The sequence below is a fragment of the Crotalus tigris genome, unplaced genomic scaffold (genome assembly GCF_016545835.1).
Source record: "Crotalus tigris isolate CLP2741 ecotype Arizona unplaced genomic scaffold, ASM1654583v1 scf7180000018940.2059657, whole genome shotgun sequence".
Taxonomy (NCBI): Eukaryota; Metazoa; Chordata; class Lepidosauria; order Squamata; family Viperidae; genus Crotalus; species Crotalus tigris.
The window spans coordinates 1,668,772-1,689,862 of NW_024097284.1; the positions used below are offsets into that span (position 1 = coordinate 1,668,772).

Genomic DNA, 21,091 nt, shown 5'->3' on the forward strand with positions numbered 1-21,091 from the left:
TGATGGCTTAATGTTCTGTGAACAAGCTTCCGATTCTTCAAGAGTTCACACCCCTTTTCCTCTAAAAAGCTTCAAGGATTGAAAATTTTAGGATACCACTTAGCATTATGTTGAAATTTCAACAACTGCTGCACCAGTTTTTCTAATTCTGTTGGCTGCTAAAAAGACCTGATTCTGAGATGTTATGGTATCATCCAATTTATTTTGTTCATTGGATTATAATTTAATACAGATATTCCTCACTTAATGGCTATTCATTCAGCAACTATTTGAAGTTACAATAATGTTGAACCAAGGGACTTACAATGAGTCCTTGAAATTCTGGCCATCTTAATACCCTCACATCAGATGAATAAAATTTGGTCCATCCTCATTTATGGCCATCCCACCTGCTACTGTGCATCTCCCACTCCCAGCTGACCTTCACTGTCATCTTGCTATCCCTCTGCACCATCTAGTCACACATGGGGCACCATGGAAATCTCATGCAGAATGATGTGTGAAAGCTATAGGTGAGCAGCTGTATATCAGACTGCACATTACAGGCCACTACCAGCCAGGTCTTTTTTGTGTGTGCCAGCTTAGTCATTTTGTAAAAGAAAGATCTGGCTGGCACATGAAAGAAACCTGGTGTGAAAACGATGTGCAGTGTGAAGGGCACGAGACAGCAGGCAGGGCTGAGTAATGGGGGTAACTTGCTGCAAGTGGATGGCCCAAAGGGCAGAATTGTGGGAGAGATAGATGGATGGGGAAGATGGAGGCAGTGCCTTACCAAGAATGGTTTGGATCCATGTCCTTGCTAATGACTATATATTCACTCAATAATAATAACTGGGACTGCTGAAACTGCCACTGGTGCAGCACCGTTTGCAGAATGGGACTTTTGGCGGGCTCAGCAGGGCAGAGACAGCCTGGACAATTCCTATTGGCTTTTGAAAGCCAATAGAATTAGACTCTATTCAAGAGAGTCTATTCTATTGGCTTTCAAAAGTCAATAGAATAAAAGGGAGTAGCATAGCTAAGGAAAAGGGGGAAAAATGGCGGACTGCATTGTTTGGCGATCTCTGTGAAATGGTTGTTCGACCCCAAATGGGGTCCCGACCCACAGGTTGAGAACCACTGATCTAGATGGTCAAGTAACCATAGGAATACCTATAATTTTGGGATTCTTAAGAAATTTAATGATTGAACACAAACCAACTGTTCAACCATATTCATAATTTAAAAAGTAAAATGCAAGTTATATAACTTACATATTTGAATGTTAGAATTGAGAACTGGAATATCCCATTTTGAAGAATGAATTCATCCAGATGTTAAATGAGAAATACTCTCATAATTTAAACATGAACTTAATTCTTTTCAAAATAATTTTATGCAAATAGAAAAAAAACTTACCCTACTGGTTATAAGGATTGGATCCAGGTATGAATTTGTTAATTATCTCTGAAGAGTGTTCTAAAAATGAGAAGATGAAATAATATGTTTCTGTGTGGTCTACATTTAATGTTAACTTTGAATTAATTTTATAACGCTATCAATAGTTATTATATAATAATCAGAGGTCCCCAAACTTTTGGGCATCAGGGACCGATTACATGGAGAGAGGTTTTCCACAGATCGAAGGGGGCATGGTTTTATGTGCTGCCTACATCCTCTGGATGGGGTTTTCCTTTTTTGCAGGGACCAGTTGCTGGCATGCCATAGCCCAATACTGATATAGATCTTTTCTCTCCCTTTTCTCTTAAGTTTTTCCCTTTTGTCATGTTTATCATCCTAATATATCCATGTTTTCCCCTTCCCTGTATAAGCAACGTTTTTTTTCCCTTTTTTAGCACAATACTTTTTGGAGTTCAGTTAACACATACACCTCCTTGCAAGATCTCGTCTGAATTGCAGATCTTAAACGACTAAACATTTGGCCTAATTTTTACACCTTGCTTCATCCATCTCCTCTTTTTCATCAACAGATGTAAGAATTTCAGACAGTTCAAAAACTTTAACATTCCCCTTCCTCTTTTTGATACGCGATTATGAAGGCTCTACCTACTTATGGATCTAGGCTAGGGCAATGGCCCAGCACAAAATCAACGAGGTATGCTTGTGTCCAGAAGTTAATTCCTAATTACACTGAAAGGCGCAGATTCCTGCTTTCATTATTAAGAGTGGCGTCGCTATTAAAAGACCGCAAAGATGAGCTTCATCCATTATTGTGACACAATCCTCCTAACCCATCTTTTCTTAGAAATATATTTAGTCAGAGTTAACTCTTTCCCACCTCTCTAATACAAATCTTAAGTGACGTGTGACATTTTGCACAGAAGAACACGATTCTATTCACGTGGCCGTATGCTGGTATCAGCCTCACTCAGCGCTGGGAGCAACTCAGGGCGAGTTAAATCCAGATCTAATCACGACTCCGTTTTTTGCCAAAGAATCATGGGAGGACTGATCCCATCTCGCCTTCTTCTTGTATCCCCCTGCCGTTCCCTCGCCTCATCATAAGTCTTTCCGAAGCGTTTCCTGTAAAGAGCTCCGGGAGGTGGCGTGGCCATAACCACACTCCCGTTGCCCAAAACCGGGGTTTCCGCGTCCGGGTCGCTGCCGCAGCCGCCGCGAACGAGGCGATCGCGGGGTGGGCCTATTGCCTATCTCAGAATAGCGGCAGCCTCGCCTGATCTGAATCGGAAGCCATGACGCTCTGGTGTCGGCCTTGCTGTTGCTGCTGTTCATGCGCCGCTTCGTCCCGGACAACGAGACTCTTCAGCAGCTTGCGAAGCTGCAGTTTGGACAGCAGCAGAAATAGCGGCGGCGGCGGCACTAAGCAGCAGCCGGGCGATGGACTGGTGGCGCCGTTGCTGAAGACGGCCGTAAGTAGCGCTGCACTTGGGGTGATTGGAGGTCACGAAGGGAATGAATGGGTGCAGCGATCGCTGGCGCCGGCGGAGGAGCCGATCCCGGGGAGAGCTCAAAGCGTGGGTGAAGGAAGGGGCTGCACCAGGAAGCGGGCGGAGGGGGGAGGGGAAAGCTCCTTTGGGAGCCTAGATGCTTCTCAGCCCTTGCAAAGCAATGGTTTCTGCTAAGATGTTTACCGACCCCGATGCCCTGAGATTTGGGGCGACTGTAATACCCCGGTACCCCTTGTCGCTTGTGGGGATCGTATTCTTAAGAAATGGTGAGGGGAGGAAGAGAAAACGAGGAGCGGAAAGGGAAGCGTTTTCCAAGCCTCGCGCGTTGAATAAGGAAGTTAGTTACCCAAGCGCCTTGCCCAGCTAGTGCGCTGTAGAGGGGTCGGGGAGCAGCTGACGAGATGTTGCCTGGGTCATTTGGAGGGCACTGGATGGCAGATAATGACTGGGATTTGCAGAAGAGCAAAGACAGAAAGGTTGCAAAAGCCAATAAGCACAAGCTAGAGAAAAGAAAATACAGTATTTCCTGCTGCATAATCCTGTTAGGGTGTAAGACTGCAGCAAGATGTGGTTTGCTTCTCTTGGAGGTATCTTAAAAGGCTTACAAATTGAAATATTAAATGATCTGTCAGTGGGCATTATTTTCAACGGCCCATACTGGCTGGTAAATACGAGGCATGGATATTAGGCATGCTTATCGCCAGGAGTTGGTTAAAATATAAAGAAAATGGGATAAAAAGAATTGTTGCTCCAACAATACTTTTGAGAAAACTAGCTGTCTTTCAACCAGATTCATCATTTCACAAGTTACTGGCCTGTGCAAGATGTCAGAGATGAAATGTGCTTTTTGGTTTGTTTGTTTGTTTTGCTCAGCCCACTGCATTTCGTTTTTAGATATCTGAACCCATTTTCACAATACTTGTTAAAACAATTCCTTCAGGAGAAATTATGGGAAGAATTCATGAGTAATCTAAAACAAAAAAACAAAGAAATGAATAGATGTAATCTAAACATTTCTTATCAGGCTTGGTAATGAAACGTTTGAAAACCAACCCACAAACTTGGAGAATGAACCTTCACCCTCATCCTACACCTGAACTACAGATATTCACCATTATTACAGACTTAATCTAGTAATGTTCTTTACAAAGTTTTCCAAATGAAAGAAATTCATTATGCTTCTCTGCCTTATCTTCTACTGTTGCTAAAGCTCATTAAAACAAATCCAGGGAACTTTCCTCCCCAATTATGTGTATGTGGGCCACTTTTATGCTACTCAATATCTCTGCAGAAAAGTGGATATAAGGGGAAAAATCTGTGAAGTGCTGATTTGTTTGTTTGCTGAGCTTCAAATACCCTATGCATATAAATTGTTTAATAAACCCCACTGACCTCTTAATCCAGATGGTGTTACTTAGGAATTCTAATCTTGTTCAGTCAACTAGCCTCATTCTGTCTTGTTCCCTTTTCATATTTTGCAGTGAAAAATGCCTTGTGGTACCTACTCACCTGCTCTCATAGCTTCTACACACAACATCCACCCACTCAACCACAATATTTAACCACCAACTTGCTTGCCTGGGGCTTCCATCTCTTCGCATGTCACATTCATTAAAGCAGACATGTCAAATTCACGATATCACATGACGTCGCACAACGTATCTGGCCGATTTTGCCATTGCCGGGAATGGAGTGGGCGTGGCTTCCACGTGATGCGTCTGGCCCACGGGCCGGCAGTTTGACACCCCTGATTTAAAGTCTTCACTTAACCAACGTGATCCTGGGATTATGACGGCAACTGGAACTTTCAGGATTACTGTCGCTAAGTGATATAATCATGTGTCATATTGCATGTTACAACCATATCATTTAGCAACAGAAATTTTGATTCCAATTGCCACTGTAACCCGAGGAGAATCCGTAGTAACTTTTGTAATCTTATCTTAATTCTGCATAAAGTAGTTCTTTAAAAAGTGGATTATAAATAAATATCCTTTTTTTTCTTTCTGCAGAAATCTAGTTTTTTAGGGGAAAGACTGTGTCTATTTTTTCCAAAAATGTATAGTATATGTTGGCGGTAAGTTGAAAGCTTTCTACTGTATACATTATAAAAATAGTCATACTAAAGTAGGAAACTTCAGTATCTTTTAAAGTTTGACTGTGAAGGATACAACAGTGAGATATTAAATTGCATGCATCATAATATTTAGTCTTTTTCCCTGTCTTTTGACAGCTACGCAAATTAAATATTCAGTATAAACCATTAAATTGATATATAAGATCTTTTGAGAATCATCATATAAGCAAGTTAATACAGCAGCTGAAGCCATGAGAGCAAATATTCTCATCTATTAAATTTCAAATTAAAATGAAAATTAAAATAGCCAGAATCACATAGGAAATTGTATGAAATGTGATATTTCTGCCTGAAATTTTACAAATAGTGAGTGAGGAAGATTAAAATCTTGCGAAACTTGGCTATTATTTTGGCTATTATGTATATGATATACACATATGTATATGTATGCAAACCGGTAATATAAGATACTTCATGGTGATTTACGCTATTAGTATGCATCACCAAACATAAGAAATTAATGCAGTGGAAAAGTGACTATAATTTCATATCTTATATAGCATGTAGCTTGGTGCTAGATTTTTTGTTCTCTTGTTTTAGAGAAAAGAAAATAACCATGCAGAATGGAGTGCTTTTTTTTTTTCATTTAATTCAACACAACATAACAATTTTAGCTTTATTCTCCATATGCATGCCCACACAAAGGTACAATATTTATTTTATGTATATATCAGATTTAGAAACTATGTCCTTCACAGAAATAATAACCTAGTACAATTGAATAAAATGCCTAAGCTATTTTTCCTTGATTTTTGATAACTTTATAGATCCAAACAGCTTGTCTTTTTCTATGATGTCGCTAATGCAAGATAGGAGTATGAGACTCAAAAACTATTAATTTTGCTGGATGGGAAAATAATTGCTTCTGAAGGTAGCTTGGGTGCTTAATGCAAGCGCAAGATCCACCCAAGATCTCCAAACCTAATGATTTTAAAAAACTTACGTCCTTCTTGCTTCTCAGTATTGACTGAATAATAGATAGATAACATTTATGAATAATGTTTATTAACTTTGTAGATTAGCTTGAAGAATTATTTCCTTTTGTCTATTTTCTTTTAAAAATTCAATTAGTCAGGATAACAAGAGAGTTATTCTTCTGAGCAGGGATGACCAAATTGCCTCAGTTACAGGGATTATGTTAATATTTTATTTCTTCCCCAAAAAGTTTTGCTCGGTTTCAACATACAACAGTGCAAACTCATTGCTTTGGTAAAGCAGTCAGCGATGAACAATACAAAGATCCTTTTAAACTTGGAGGGAAAGACCTGAAAAATCTCTATGAGGATATTAAAAAGGTAAATATGTTTTTGGTGAGCTAGGGTGAAAAGCTGTAATAGATCATTCTTTAGATGGGACTTTATTGTCATAAAGCAAGTCTAGATTTGCAGATATAGAACAGGCTTTGTTTGCCTTTCTGCAGGAATTACGGATTTCTACTACAGAACTTAAAGAAATGTGTGACTATTACTTTGATGGTAAAGGGAAGGCCCTTCGACCAATTATTGTGGCACTAATGGCCAGAGCATGTAATTTTCATCATAACAATTCTGGGTAAATATTTTTTATTTTTGAATTATTACAGTTAAGATGTTCCCATACAAAAGTAAATAGTGACGATAAGATTTAGCAGATATTCAATCTTGTATTTAATGGATGTCTCTTATTTAGAATAAGAAAATAATTTCTCACTATGTACATTCCCTGCGCTACTGTGCTGAGTTACAGTATTTAATTTTATACTTCCTCTTCTATATTCAATATGAAAGATTAATTTCATTATAAACTTACCAAACTCTAAAATATTACTCATGAATATCATTTCATTATTAGCAGGGCAAATGTTAGTAAATTAGCAAGTTGAAAAATGCCTATTTGCCATGTGATGTGATGTAGAGGTGGACAATTGATTTCAAAACTGTTTATGTGAGGCAAGGTTGAGGAAAGTAGAAGAATGGAAAGGCAATTATTAAGGCCAATGGATAAGTTCAAAGAATTATTATTACAGAAAATAACTGGATATGGCACGAATTTGCATGGTCTCCAAAATTTTTGAATCTGATTAGATATCACCTGTCTTTTTCTGTATTGTTCAAGCTATTCTAACAGGGTTGATATGCTACATTTTTCTTATCCTCTTCCCACATCTCAATCTTAGAGAAGTGAAGGCAAGCCAGCGCTCCGTAGCATTAATTGCAGAAATGATCCATACCGCAACACTAGTTCATGATGATGTAATTGATGATGCTAATTCAAGAAGAGGAAAAGTTACTGTTAATCAGATCTGGGGGGAAAGGAAGGCAAGTATTTTTTCTTAACTATAGAAAGTATTGTTGATGTGGCAATGCTACTTGAGTTATCTGCTATTTTAATCTGCATGACACAAAATGCAGCAATACAGCACAAGAAAGAAAAAAAAATATGTCCAAAGAAAAGCTCAGAGAAAAATCAACAATCAGTGAAATACGTAAAGTATCCCAGAAGGATTGTTGATAAGCCAGAAGTCTCTAACCAGTGACTGGGAAAGAAACAAGATCACAGCAGCTTGATTGAAGAGGATTAGGGAGGAAAGTGAAATAATTAAAAGCAGATATTAATTTTTGTTTTTTGAAGAAAGACAACTCTAGGTCTTGCTTGATGCCGAAGTATTTCAGTTAAGTTTTGTATATGCAGTTGACACCCCCACAAACATATATAAGGGAATTCGGTGTTCTTAGCTATGTGCAGATAATAGGTGTTGATATAATTTAATATAAAGAAACTTCCTCTTGGTAGAAGATAAGAGTGGCACCTCAACCCTGTTATTGAATTTTCTCAAGACACAGGAACTAGATGAAGTTTCTAGGAGTATAAAGCAGTGTTTCTCAACCTCAGCAACTTTTAAGATGTATGGACTTCAACTCCCAGAATTCCTTTCCAATCTCATTGTCTTATCACTCTGGCAAACCTATTCTAAATTTGAATTATGAAAATATTTTATATAACTGAGAAAAAATATAAAGTATGTATGTAAAGTTCTTATAATTACATTTCTGATGTTGCCTCCCAGATTTATTTGTTGGTAAGTTCTCTGATTTGCATTAAAAAATAGTATGCAAATCTGTAAATTGAATAATGGTACCAAATAGAGTACTTTAAAATCAGTTATTCTTTTCCAGGCAGTCTTAGCTGGTGATTTCATCCTTTCTACAGCATCTTTAGTTTTAGCACGTATTGGGAACACAACTGTCCTTTCTATAATAACACAAGTGATTGAAGATCTGGTGCGTGGTAAGGCTTTTTAGCAACATACCTAAAAATAACAGAATTTTCATTTCCTTGGCAGTTAGTTGCTAACACTATTGATCTTTTTTACCCCTTACAGGTGAATTTCTTCAGCTGGGTTCCAAAGAAAATGAAAATGAGAGATTTTCTCACTACCTCGAAAAAACTTTTAAGAAGACTGCAAGTCTTATAGCACACAGCTGTAAAGCAGTATGTACGTTCCATCTTTTCTGTTAATTTATCTTAATGTGTGGAGGAGAGACAGATTAGGAATTAGAAGATTGATCTATTTTTTCAACAAGCTTATGAATATAAAGGTTTTGACAAAATGGCTGCAGTGGTATCTTTGGTTCATTTTCCAGAGAGAAAAATAGAGAGAAAATAACTTAACCAATACATTAAGCTTAATGAAAAAATGGGAGCAGAATTCAAAACACCAAACAGTTATGATGAATGTAATTTTCTGTTTCATCAGTTTCAGAGAAAGCATTGAAATAATTTGGTTGAGCAAATAATGATTTTACAGTTGTACTGCTATCTAGGTATTACTTAGCACTTCAGCAAATGGAATTCTTTGAAGTTTCTTTAATTTGCCTTGTGCTGCACTATTTCAGGTGACTCCAAGAAGACAGCAGGAATACTAAACAGATATTCCCAATCTTTTTTTAATCCATGTGATAATGAAAAAGGAATCCATTATATAAGGCAGGATTTAAGAAACACCACACAGCACCTTGAAAGATTACAGATTACACTAAACATTGCCTGCAATGAGAGACCATATATGGGCAAACTAATGGATGGAGGCTCAGTCCTGCATTGTTGATCATAAGCATTCCTAATCTAGAATTAAATATAAGCCCTGTACCAGATGAAAAATCAGTATTAGATGAGGATAGAACTTGGACTATAAATCCTTAAACCAATAGTATGCTTGGAAAGTGAGGTCCTGGTAGAAAGCACAATTTTTTTCTTGCATGCTTGGGAAGGATCTAGCCAGAGGGATTCATATCTTAGTGAATTCTGGATAGGGTTTATCATGAAAAATAGAGCAAGTACAAATATTTTTCAGAAGTGTTCTTCATAGAGCAGATTGCACAATTTTGGAATAAGTTAGAGGATTCTACTTAATTTTACAAGTAGAGTTTAAAGTGCTAGTTTAAAGCCAAAAGATTTGGCACCCTAAAAACATAATGCCCAGCATCCATCATAACTCTTCTGTAATATAACATAGGTTTTTGCCCTGTTGGTTATTTTCTGATTATACATCAACTTAGCTGTCTGATAAAGAATATTATTAGAAAAGTTAATAAAACTAATGGTTAATGATGGGTCTCTCAGCATTTGTTATAGTTTCTCTTTATATTACAATGAAATTTGATGATGACTGTAAAACTAACAAATCATTTTGCAATCATAATCTTATTATATGTGTTAGCCTTTGTGTTTGCAGTTATATGTGCAAATATAATAAATATTTCAAAGTTAATCCATTTTTGGATATGAAGATATCTCTATCTCTCGTCCATCTGTCTGATCCCAAAACTCTTCAGATCTTTGGACAGAATGAAGTTATTGATGTCTGCTTCTCTGTTGTTGGTACATTGTTGGCACATATGAATAATGGGAAATAACCAGAGATTCTGTTCTTTTTTCCTTTTCAGGTTTCTGTACTAAGCTGCCCTGATCCAAAAGTTCATGAAATTGCGTATCTGTATGGAAAAAACCTTGGGATAGCATTTCAGGTAACATATAACAATGATGACTTAAAGACACAGAATTTTTAATCAATCAAAAAGGGGAGATTTGGTAACATTTTATACATGTATGCTTTACTTAGATCCTTGCAAGGATATCTTGTAAACTTTGTATTGTATATTCTTTGTTTACTGTAGCTAGTGGATGATGTGCTGGATTTTACATCATGTTCTGAACAGCTAGGAAAGCCTGCATCAGCAGACCTTAAACTTGGAATAGCCACTGGACCTGTCTTATTTGCTTGCCAGCAGGTATAAACAACCGAGACTCTACTTTCTTCCCAAGATATTACACGTTTAGTTGAGTTTTATTCATGCTAAAATTTAAAAGTATTATTGTGTATGCATGCTTTGAAGAAAAATAAGGAAGATGCTTAAAGGAAGGAATGGTACCCTCTACAGGTGGTTTTCAAATTAGAAGCAATAACTTAGAATAATATCAACACTTAACTAATTTCTTATTATCCTAAGTCAAATTAGCAACAAAAGGCATGGTTAAGTTTATTGACTGGATTGTTAAAAGTTAAAGGTAGATATCTGTCTAGGTTTGAATGTGTCAAGATTTTACATAGTTGAAAGTTGGATATAATCTTTGTATTAATTGGGGGAGGGGTTCAGTGTCTGATTCTTGAAGGTTGCCTAGACAGATCCCTATAATTTTTTTACCAACATTTTTCAGGAATAGTTGTTGTTGCCTCCTTTCTAGGGCTGAAAGTGAGTGAGTGGCCAGTCTCCCCACTTCTAGCCTGATTCTTTAACCACTACGCTAAACTGGCTCTCAATTTGTGGTTTATCCATGTTTTTTTAAAACAAACTTAATTGGCTTCCTGTATATAACATACAGTTAAAAACTGTAAAGTTAACAGCCCAAGTTTGAGACCCAAGCATCGTGCAATGGGGTGAGCTTTTGTTACTTGCTCCAGTTCCTGCCCACCTAGCAGTTTGAAAGTATGCAAATGAAAATAGATAAATGGATACCACTTCAGTGGGACAGTAACAATGTTCCATGTACCTCGGCATATAGTCACACTAGCCATATGATATGAAATGTCTTTGGACTATTCTGGCTTCCTTGCCCAAGAAAGAGATTAGCAACACTCCCTAGAGTCAGACACAACTGGAAAGAGGAAACCATTACTTTTATATAACACACTAAGCCAAAATCACTCAAACCTTAGATGTGAAGTCAATTTGACTTGTCCTTATTTTGCTAAAGTATTCACTCCATTTACTGCATTTCATATGAAAATTCACAAACTAATATAAAAGTGATGGCTACTTCCTTTCAGTTGTGCCTGTTACCTGATTGAATTCAAGGGATTGCAAAGATTAGAATACAGTATTTTTTATTGTAATCATTAGGAGAATACTAAAGCTTTTTAGGTCCTGGCCAAATTACACTGTGGAAAAAGAAAAAAAATTCTTATCCAACTCTTGGGCCAATTTGTCATACATGCATACACACAAATTCATATAGAATCCACCATTATATTTGTTGTTTTTTTCAAGCGACAGTTTCTTTCTTAAATATATTATAATCCATTCTGGCTCCTTGAAATGAATTAAAGTGAAACAGACATTTTCAGTTCATCAACTCAGTTTTACTTGGTTTGTCTGAAAATTAAGAACTGACAGATAACATAATCTCTTAACCTGCCTGCACCTGAGAGTCCTCAATATGCTGAGAAGCTTCTTCAGTAAGATTACTTTTGATAAAATTCTGGATCTTAAGAAGAAAAATATCCAACAAGCTACAAAAAGATCCATATGTAGCTCTGCCTGCATTTAGAGTCTATCAGTATGCAAAGAACTCATATTATCAGTATGCAAATAAATGTCTAAGATGGGCCAATAATATTTTTTCTGTTCTAGTTCCCAGAAATTAATGCCATGATAATGAGGCGATTCACTTACCCAGGCGATATCCAACGTGCCCAGGAATTTGTATTACAGGTAAGACAAAACCTTCATTAAAGAAAATTTGGTATACTTTTGTGATTTCACTCTTCCTTGCAGACCAAACATCAATAGATACAGTGTTGATTCAAGTACATCTGGTCCTCACTTAAAAACCACAGCTAGGATCTGCAACACTATTGCTAAGTGAGACATCACATAACCACGATGCTTACAGTTTCACTTCCACTGTGGTCATTAAGTGAAACATGAGATGTGACTTGCAGTTTTACTATCAGCTTCTCTGTTGAATCTGCTTACTGGAAATGCAAGGACTGATTATAATTATTTTTCAATATTGTCATAACTTCAAAAAATAACTAAACAGACCAGTTGTTAAGCAAGGACTATCTCTTTATGTTTTTAATACAGTCAGGAAAAACACATCATGCTGGCATTGACATCCTGTGTGTCTGATTCTATTATTCTAAGAAGAAAGTTACAGCATCTATAGTAAATCCATGTTCATTCTACAGCAATTATTATATAGGCAGAGATTAAAGTTTTTAATAAAACCATCCTATTTTGCAAGCAAACATATGAGATTTCTGTTCATGAAGAGCTAGTCATGAGATTCCTTATAGAATCTGAATGTTCATGGAGAGCCAATGTGGTGCAGTAATGAAGGATTGGACTAGAAAATAGACCCAAATTCAAGATCATCTTTAGCCATGAAAATTCATAAGATGACTTTGGGCCAAATCATTTTCTTTTAGCCCAATCTTATTAAAATTATTGTTGTATGGAATAAAGGGAAGTGATATATACATTTCCCATATAAGTTGCCTTTAGCTTCTGCAGAGATGTGTATCCAGCACAGTGGTTTTCAACCTTTTTAATGCCGCAAACCCCCCCCCCAACCGGTTGTAAGTCGAGGACTACTCAACCGGTCGTAAGTCGAGGTCTACTCAACTGGTGCAGCACCGTTTGCAGAATGGGACTTTTGGCGGGCTCAGCAGGGCAGAGACAGCCTGGACAATTCCTATTGGCTTTTGAAAGCCAATAGAATTAGACTCTATTCAGGAGAGTCTATTCTATTGGCTTTCAAAAGCCAATAGAATAAAAGGGAGTAGCACAGCTAAGGAAAAGGGGGAAAAAATGGCAGATTGCATTGTTTGGCGACCCCCGTGAAATGGTCGTTCGACCCCAAATGGGGTCCCGACCCACAGGTTGAGAACCACTGATCTAGCACAATATTTTTCAAACTTGGCAACTTTATGATGTGTGGACTTCAACTCCCAGAATTCCTCAGCCATTGAACTGGTCCACACATCTTAAAGTTGCCAAGTTTGAAAAACACTGATCTAACAGATGATAATACTGAAAGTGGATCAAGTAAATATTGTGTTGGTAATTCATACATGCTACTCTCAGCAGACTGCCAATTTTTATATTAATGAGTTGGGGGTTGTTTAAGACTCAAGGCCATTTTCATAAATCATGGCATCCATGGTAGTATAAAGCACATTGGAGATAAGGAACATTTCAAAGTAGCTTACGTCTACAATTACCTTCAAGTTGTATGGATCTATAAAATGCAGTTCTAAAAAAATAATCAGCTAAAACTTTCACAAAACCAATTGCAAAATGGGAAAGCAGCAGTTTTGTACGGTTCACTAACTCCTTTAATATTTTTGGTCTTTTCTTAGAGCGGTGGCATACAGCAAACAACCTACCTCGCCCAGCGTTATTGTCATGAAGCAGTGAAGGAGATTAGCAAGCTTAGACCATCTCCAGAAAGAGATGCCCTTATGCACCTGGCAGAAATTGTCTTGTCTCGAGATAAATGATCCTCTTCTTCCTCCTGGTGATTCTGGCAGCTATTTTACCAGACTGTGCCTAAACTGTTTCAGAACATCTTGGCTTGCTTCTGGTGGAGTTCTCATTTTTTTTAAAAAAAAAGTTCTAGTTAAGTAACTAGGCTTATGAAATGCTTTTATTGAAGAAAACCTTATGCAACAGTGAAACACAATCAGTCTGTTAAATTGGTAGCAGCACGTGGTACCGATATTTTTAATGAAGAGGTTTCTTGTTTTATGTGGGCATTTGTTTACACTGTTCACTATTGATGCTGAAGGCCACAAACAATAAAATACAATCAGTGTATCAAATTATTTCTGCCGTTTCTCATGTGTGCTGGGACTATAACCAACTGCTCGAATAATTAAATTGCCTATCAGAATTTCAAAGTACCCAGAAAATTAAAGAATGGTTTATTATAAAAGACTGTACATATTTGTTATAATTAAAACAGGTTATATACAAATCAAGAAGCGTTCCAATTTATAAAGGGAATACAAATAGATTTCGTGGGTTGCTATTTGATGTCAGAAATAACATGTTAACAATCAGGAAAAGGCAAATAAAGCAATTAGGTTCATTTAAGGAACAACAAGGCAAGAGATCCTTCAATATCAAATGTCACACTACATAATATTATTGTTCTTGTATTTAGTACACTTGCTTGTTCATCATCTAATGCCCATTAGGACAGTGACTGAGCCCAAATAAATCTTTACTACACAAAGCAACATATCCCTTTATAATTTTTCTTGTGTACTGTCGAAAACCAGAACTGTCGTCTGGCCTTGTGTTCAAACTGTAGATGTTCTCCTGCATACTAAAAGCCAAACAGGTTGCACGACAACCTATGTCTTTTTCTACATAAGCTATTCTTGCTTGTTTTAGTGGGATGCCTGACTAGAAACAGCAATGGTATGGAAAGATATCCCTGTTCTTAGGCCCACAAGATCTGTATTCCTAGATACTCGCTGTTTATAGTGATGTGGAAAAATCAATAGAAATCCCCCAATGATGAAAATTTACTTTCAGCAGGACAAGAGACCTTCATAGTTTTAAATAGAACAGTCACTTGGGATTGTTTGTTTGCCCACCTTCTGCACCTTCATCTACTTTTGCAATGTGTCATTAAAGCTGCTCTCTTAAGGCAGTTCTACAGCAAAAGGATGCCTGTTAACAGGAAAATTACCAATCCAGCTGAAATTAAAAAGTGATTAAATGTTTACTTCACCTCTCTTGTGGTATATCAGCAATATAAACTTGACCATCCCCGGCCACACACTGGTAGCCAAGAAGAGAAACAGATTTCTGCTCTATAATTGTTCCCAGATCACTATAACTTGGTAAGTGACCTGAAAAAGAAAAGCTAAAATAGCTTTGTTTTATACTTTCTCCCACGTTTTTTGATGTGCTTTCTGTTTCCAATAGTAGCGACTCAAAGTCATGGGTAGCACTCTCCAAATATATTTACTAATGAATAAGCCAAATAAGTGCAATCTGCATATATGATAGACCTGCAGAAGTGTACATTTCCCTTTATTGGGTGTAAGATTTTGGACTTGCAATTAAACATGATCCTGTTGATAAGGGGGAGATTTGGTAAGTCAACATGCTTCAATATTGCTTTGCAAAGCAAGGCAAGCCAACAAAAGTAATGGACAAGACCTTTGGTTCATTTATGTATTTATGAATGGAAAAGTCAAATGCAATTTTACTCATTAAAAACTCAGATACAAATTACACACACATCATAAGACCACCCATCTTTGATTCACATGGACATTTTTGATAGAGACTCAAAGGACTCACTGGAAGAGACTCTTAGAGAAAGTACTCCAGTAAAAGATTACAACAAATTGGAAGCATCTTGGATTTTCAGAAAAAAGTGTAATTCAATACATAAGTTTTTATGCATGCTTTTAAACAAATACTATAGTTTGAGGATGAGTCTAAATAAAGGTAAATGACCAGCATTATTAAACTTTTTCAATCAGATTTAATGTTAGTCTAACAGTTGTTAGTTTATCACACTGTTGCACTGAGAAAAGAAAACAATGGCACAATTTGAATCTTGAGTCATTAAATAGTATATACCCTACTTCCCCAGAATATTTAGGCTGGTCGTAGAAAACAACGCATAGGTAAATAAGCATAATCAGTAATAAAAGAGTTCAGTTATTTGCAAAACAGAATAGCTTTTTCATGGAATGTTCTGTTTCTCCCGGAAATGGATCAATCCAATCATTCTATGGTTGTATGTTTCTGGAAGTGTGTCTTCTGGAATGCAAACTGGTTTGTAGAACTCTTGTTTTGGAAGCAAAAGGTGTCTTGAACACCATGACTCACTTCATGATCCAAAAGAAAGACTTTTGGAAACACAAACCTCACCCAGAATGTTCAGACTGGACCATTCTGGGGAAAATACCAAATTTCTGAGAACCATTCCATTCTGCACAATCCTAAAATATTTGTTCATTTTACAAACTCCAGAAACAGATGCTTACAGATGAACATTCAATCATGCCATTTAAACAGTATGGCCTGGAAAGGATGTGCACATTTTAAGGAGCATTAAGACAAGTGTTAATTTACCCTTTGTAGATAGATCATTATGGCATGACTGAAGGCAAGGCCTGACCTGAAAAAAAGAATTAATCTGCATAGTGCATGATTGATTCAACATAATTTCCAGGAAACAGGCCAGTCACTCTGTTGCATACACCTTCATACCAACCGTCATCATTCTTCTTTATCACATAAATGATTGCACCCTCCATGAACGACAGCTCATCATCTTTGTCCTTTGTATAGTCATATATGGCAACAACTAGAAAAATGGAAAGAGAGAGACCAATGAATTTTGTCACAAGTTGTTCTAAAATCACTTCTAGGACTTTCGTGTCAGTTCAGATTTTTCCTTTTAGATCTCTCTCTCTCTCTCTCTCTCTCTCTCACACACACACACACACACACACACACACACACCCCAGTGGGGTACATACCAACGCTCTTTCTCCTTCTGTTTTCCCAATAAAAGCAACTCTGAGAAGTGAGTTGCACTGAAAGTGAGGGATTGACCCAAAGTCACCCAGCTGGGCAGGACTACAACTCTTCACAGTTTCTTAGTTTCTACGAAATAATCCTTCACCATATAGAAATTTTATCTTGCAGGATAAGTTAAAGTGGGTGTGAGAGTTACAGCCAATATCAGATTGATTAAACAGCTGAAATGAGTATGAAATGAAATGACTATTTCTGCATTCTAGCTTACATTCTGCAGGCACGATATTCCAAATCTAATCCTTAACATTTCAAATAAAATGATCCTCAAAAGCTTGCTGGATCAAACATTCAAAGCCTTATGGTGATTTCTGCATTCTGGATACTCCATATCAAACTAGATAAACTAAGTGGGTGAAAGGAAGTTCCATGCTTCCTCAAATTTATCCCTGTATAAGGAAAATAAAGCCCAATTGCCACCATCCACAAAATGTGGCATGCTAACAATTCAATTCTCATTCTTGTTACAGACTTACAATCCCTCAAATGCTGTCACATTACTTTACTTTGGTTATTTATCTCAAACCAAAAGTGCTGTTGTGTCAAAATTGGCTATAATCTCAAAATGTGAGTGAGCAGTGTACAATTTATTTGAAAAAATAAATATTTGTTACAAAAAGAGTACAGATGCATTACTTCCATTGCATGCCAAAGAAGTAGCATACCTTAACTATATATTATTATTTTACTAAAATGAAATGGCAAAAACAAGGCAATTCTAATTAGAGGGCTCTTACTAATAAACTTTCAGATGTAAAATATGTTGAGAATAGTTGGGCTAACTATACGAAGCTATACATTTTTCAAAAACATTTTTCAAAACCACAATTTAACAAATCACAAAATCAAGATTCACACATCATGCTAAATAAGCCTTCCCGAACTGGCACACTCTTGAGGTATTGGGGCTTCAACTCCCAGATTCATCCATTGCAGAGGATGGGATAATCCCATCACAGCTGAACGTCCTTTCGGCTTTGGCCCAACTGCTTCACTCTTTCTGGCGCTACTAGTACTAGCACTCTGCTCTTCCCCAGTAACATATTGGACACCTTCCGACCTGAGGGGCTCATCTTCCAGTGTCATATCTTTTTGCCTTTTGGTACTGTCCATGGGGTTTTCATGGCAAAGATACTGGAGTGGGTTGCCATTTCCTGCTCCAGTGGATCACATTTTGTCAGAACTCTCTGCTATGACCTGTCCGTCTTGGGTGGCCCTGCTAGTGGAAGTGACAGTATTCCAGCTGAGCTATTCAAAATCTTAAAAGACGATGCAGTAAAAGTGCTACACTCAATTTGTCAGCAAATTTGGAAAACTCAACAGTGGCCACAGGATTAAAAAAGGTCAGTTTACATTCCAATTCCAAAGAAAGGCAATGCCAAAGAATGTTTGAACTATCACACCATTGCACTCATTTCACATGCAAGTAAAGTTATGTTTAAAATCCTACAAGCTAGACTCCAGCAGTATGTGGATCAAGAATTTCCAGAAGTACAGGCAGGATTTCGAAGAGGCAGAGGAACTAGAGATCAAATTGCCAACATGCGCTGGATCATGGAGAAAGCTAAGGAGTTCCAGAAAAACATCTACTTCTTCTTCATTGACTATGCTAAAGCCTTTGATTGTGTGGATCACAACAAATTGTGGCAAGTTCTTAAAGAGATGGGAGTACCAGGCAATCTTATTTGTCTCTTGAGAAACCCATATGCGGGTCAAGAAGCAACAGTGAGAACTGGACACGGAACCACTGATTGGTTCAAAATTGGGAAAGGAGTCCGACAAGGCTGTATTCTGTCACCCTGCCTATTTAACTTATATGCAGAGCACATCATGAGGAAGGCAGGGCTAGATGAATCAAAAGTTGGAATTAAGATTGCTGGGAGAAATATCAACAACCTAAGATATGCAGATGAATGGCAGAAAGTGAAGAGCAACTTATAAATGGAGACTATACAGATAATTTTGAGATTAGGAAAGGTACAAGACAGGGATGTCCACTGTCTCCCTTGTTATTTATTCTTACACTGGAAGTGTTAGCCAGTAATATTAGACAAGATGGGGAGATCAAAGGACTGGAGATACTGTAAAAGATCAGAAATACAAATTACAAGCTTTTGCAGATGATTTGGCCTTTATCTTGGAGGAGCCTTTGGAAACAGCCACTAAATTATTGCAGAAAATAGAGGAATTTGGAGAAGTGGCTGGGTTGAAAATAAATAGGGAAAAGACTAAAGTACTTACAAGAAATTTAACAAAAAAAACAGAAAGCTCAATTTGTAGAAAAAACAAATCTCCAGACAGTTAAAAAAGTTAAATACTTAGGTATTTATTTAACATCAAAATGTATAACAATAAAAGAAGATACCTATGGAAGATTATTGAATCAAATAAAAATGGATTTGGAGAAGTGGAAAAACTTTCAATTATCATTACTAGGAAGGATAGCGACTATTAAGATGAATATCCTACCTAAACTGTTATTTATTTCAGACGGTTCCTGTTAAACTAAGCCAGAAATTTTTTGATGACTTAAATGCAACAATAATGAGATTTATATGGCAAGGGAAAAAAGCAAGAATCAAAATTAAACTACTACAAGAATCAAAAGACAGATGGGGCTCTGGGCTCCCAGACTGGAGACTTTATTATCAAGCCACTATTTTGTTGTGGCTTAAAAATGGATCACACTGAGAAATAAACAACTTCTTTACTTAGAGGGACATGATTTGCAACTGGGTTGGCATGCTTTCCTTTGGTACGAGAAAAACGAAGTGCATAAATACTTCCAAACCCCTGCCATAAGGAATGTATTACTCTCAGAGTGGGAGATAATTTAAAAAAAATTTATAGGAAAATACCTGAGTGGCTTTCCACAATAGAAGCATTTGCATATCCAAATTTAATTAACTATGATAAACCTTTGGCCTATAAAGACATTTTAGATAAAGAAGGAAAACTTAAAGATAGGCAAGAACGTCAACAAACTGGCATTGAACTAACATGGTGGTCATACTTGCAAATTCAAACAAGATATGAAAAAGATGTAGACACCATTAGGTAAAATACTCTTGAAAACAAATGAAAATCTGATTAAGAAATTTTATAAATTCCTGCTAAATTGAAAGATGGAAGAAGAACAAGTGAAAGAAACAATGATAGTGTGGGCAAAGAATTTTGGTTATTCTATAGATTTAGAAGATTGGCAAAAACTATGGGACCGAAATATTAAATTTACTAAAGCAACTCCATATAAGGAAAACTTATATAAAATGTTTTATAGATGGCACATGATACCAGTTAGATTAGAGAAAATGTTTAAAAATGTATCAAATATGTGTTGGAAATGTAAACAACAACCAGGCATTTATTACCATTCTGGTCGATATGTCCTAATGCTAAAAAGTTCACATGTGGTTAGAAAAGATGATTAAAATTAGAATTTAAACCAGAACTCTGTTTGTTAGGAATATTAGGTTTGAATTATGGGAAAGAGAATGAGCATTTAATATTGCATGTGCTGACAGGTACAAGGATAATATTTGCCCAATTTTGGAAAAATGAAAATTTACCATCTGACCAGACTATAATAACAAAAATACTTGAATGTGCAGAAATGGATAGATTGACATTAGAAACGAAAGAGAAAGAAAACACAATTTATTTTAAAACATGGGGAAAATTTTATTATTGGTTAGAAACACGCTAGAATGAAAAAAGGTTATGAAATTTAAAGAGATAAATTGATAATTTGTATTTATATTCCATGATTATTTGTATGAACTTGTTCTTATTTCTTCTTCTTCCTCTTTGTATATTTGTGATCTTAAACAATACGGTAAACTATAATTAATACGTAATATATTATTATTTTAAAGTGATTATAATTAATTAATACTAAGCATTGTTAAGTAGTGAAATGAATGAGAGCTACTGACTAATTTGTTATTTACATGAGTATATTGAAAGTTATCTAATAATAGAGTAATTATTAAGATTTACTATGTAAACCCGGACTGCTAGACTTGCTGAAGCAATGTTATTTTGTGGGATTAATCCCACTTTTGTGTTACCCCTTTCCCCTGGTCTCACCTTTTTGTATGTTTCCCTTTGTCTTATCCTTTTTGACCCTATCCCTTTATTACCTTTATAAAACTCAATAAAAATATTTATTAAAAAAAAAAGGAACTAAAGAGCCTCTTGATGCGGGTGAA

The 21,091-nt window shown here is 36.5% G+C and overlaps 3 protein-coding genes across 11 annotated transcripts in view; 1 reads left to right on the plus strand and 2 right to left on the minus strand.

Annotated features, from left to right (window-relative positions):
- Positions 1-2,418, minus strand: part of LOC120314497 (protein adenylyltransferase SelO-like) — a 42,281-nt gene extending 39,863 nt beyond the window's left edge. For all 3 annotated transcript variants that reach the window (XM_039357649.1, XM_039357648.1, XM_039357647.1), the window contains exons 1-2: positions 2,279-2,418; positions 1,399-1,458 (exon numbers count right to left, since the gene is read on the minus strand). The gene's annotated coding sequence lies outside the window, so the exon portion shown is untranslated. The remainder of the gene's footprint in view (positions 1-1,398; positions 1,459-2,278) is intronic.
- A 246-nt stretch (positions 2,419-2,664) lies between these two features.
- On the plus strand, positions 2,665-14,134 carry PDSS1 (decaprenyl diphosphate synthase subunit 1). Of its 2 annotated transcripts, none has more exons than XM_039357658.1 (11): positions 2,665-2,870; positions 4,922-4,986; positions 6,212-6,341; positions 6,467-6,597; positions 7,202-7,343; positions 8,202-8,313; positions 8,408-8,517; positions 9,972-10,052; positions 10,203-10,316; positions 11,937-12,017; positions 13,670-14,134. In XM_039357658.1, the coding sequence occupies exons 1-11, from the start codon at positions 2,694-2,696 to the stop codon at positions 13,808-13,810; spliced, it is 1,284 nt and encodes a 427-aa protein (XP_039213592.1). In that variant the 5' UTR covers positions 2,665-2,693; the 3' UTR covers positions 13,811-14,134. The 2 variants fall into 2 exon arrangements, with proteins under 2 accessions (XP_039213592.1, XP_039213593.1); XM_039357659.1 differs by having other exon boundaries at positions 2,736-2,870; positions 4,391-4,986; positions 13,670-13,810.
- An 82-nt stretch (positions 14,135-14,216) lies between these two features.
- Positions 14,217-21,091, minus strand: part of ABI1 (abl interactor 1) — a 140,229-nt gene continuing 133,354 nt past the window's right edge. For all 6 annotated transcript variants that reach the window (XM_039357656.1, XM_039357654.1, XM_039357652.1 and 3 more), the window contains one exon: positions 14,217-16,647. In XM_039357656.1, the coding sequence (XP_039213590.1) occupies positions 16,472-16,647 (176 nt within the window). In that variant the 3' untranslated portion in view covers positions 14,217-16,471. The remainder of the gene's footprint in view (positions 16,648-21,091) is intronic.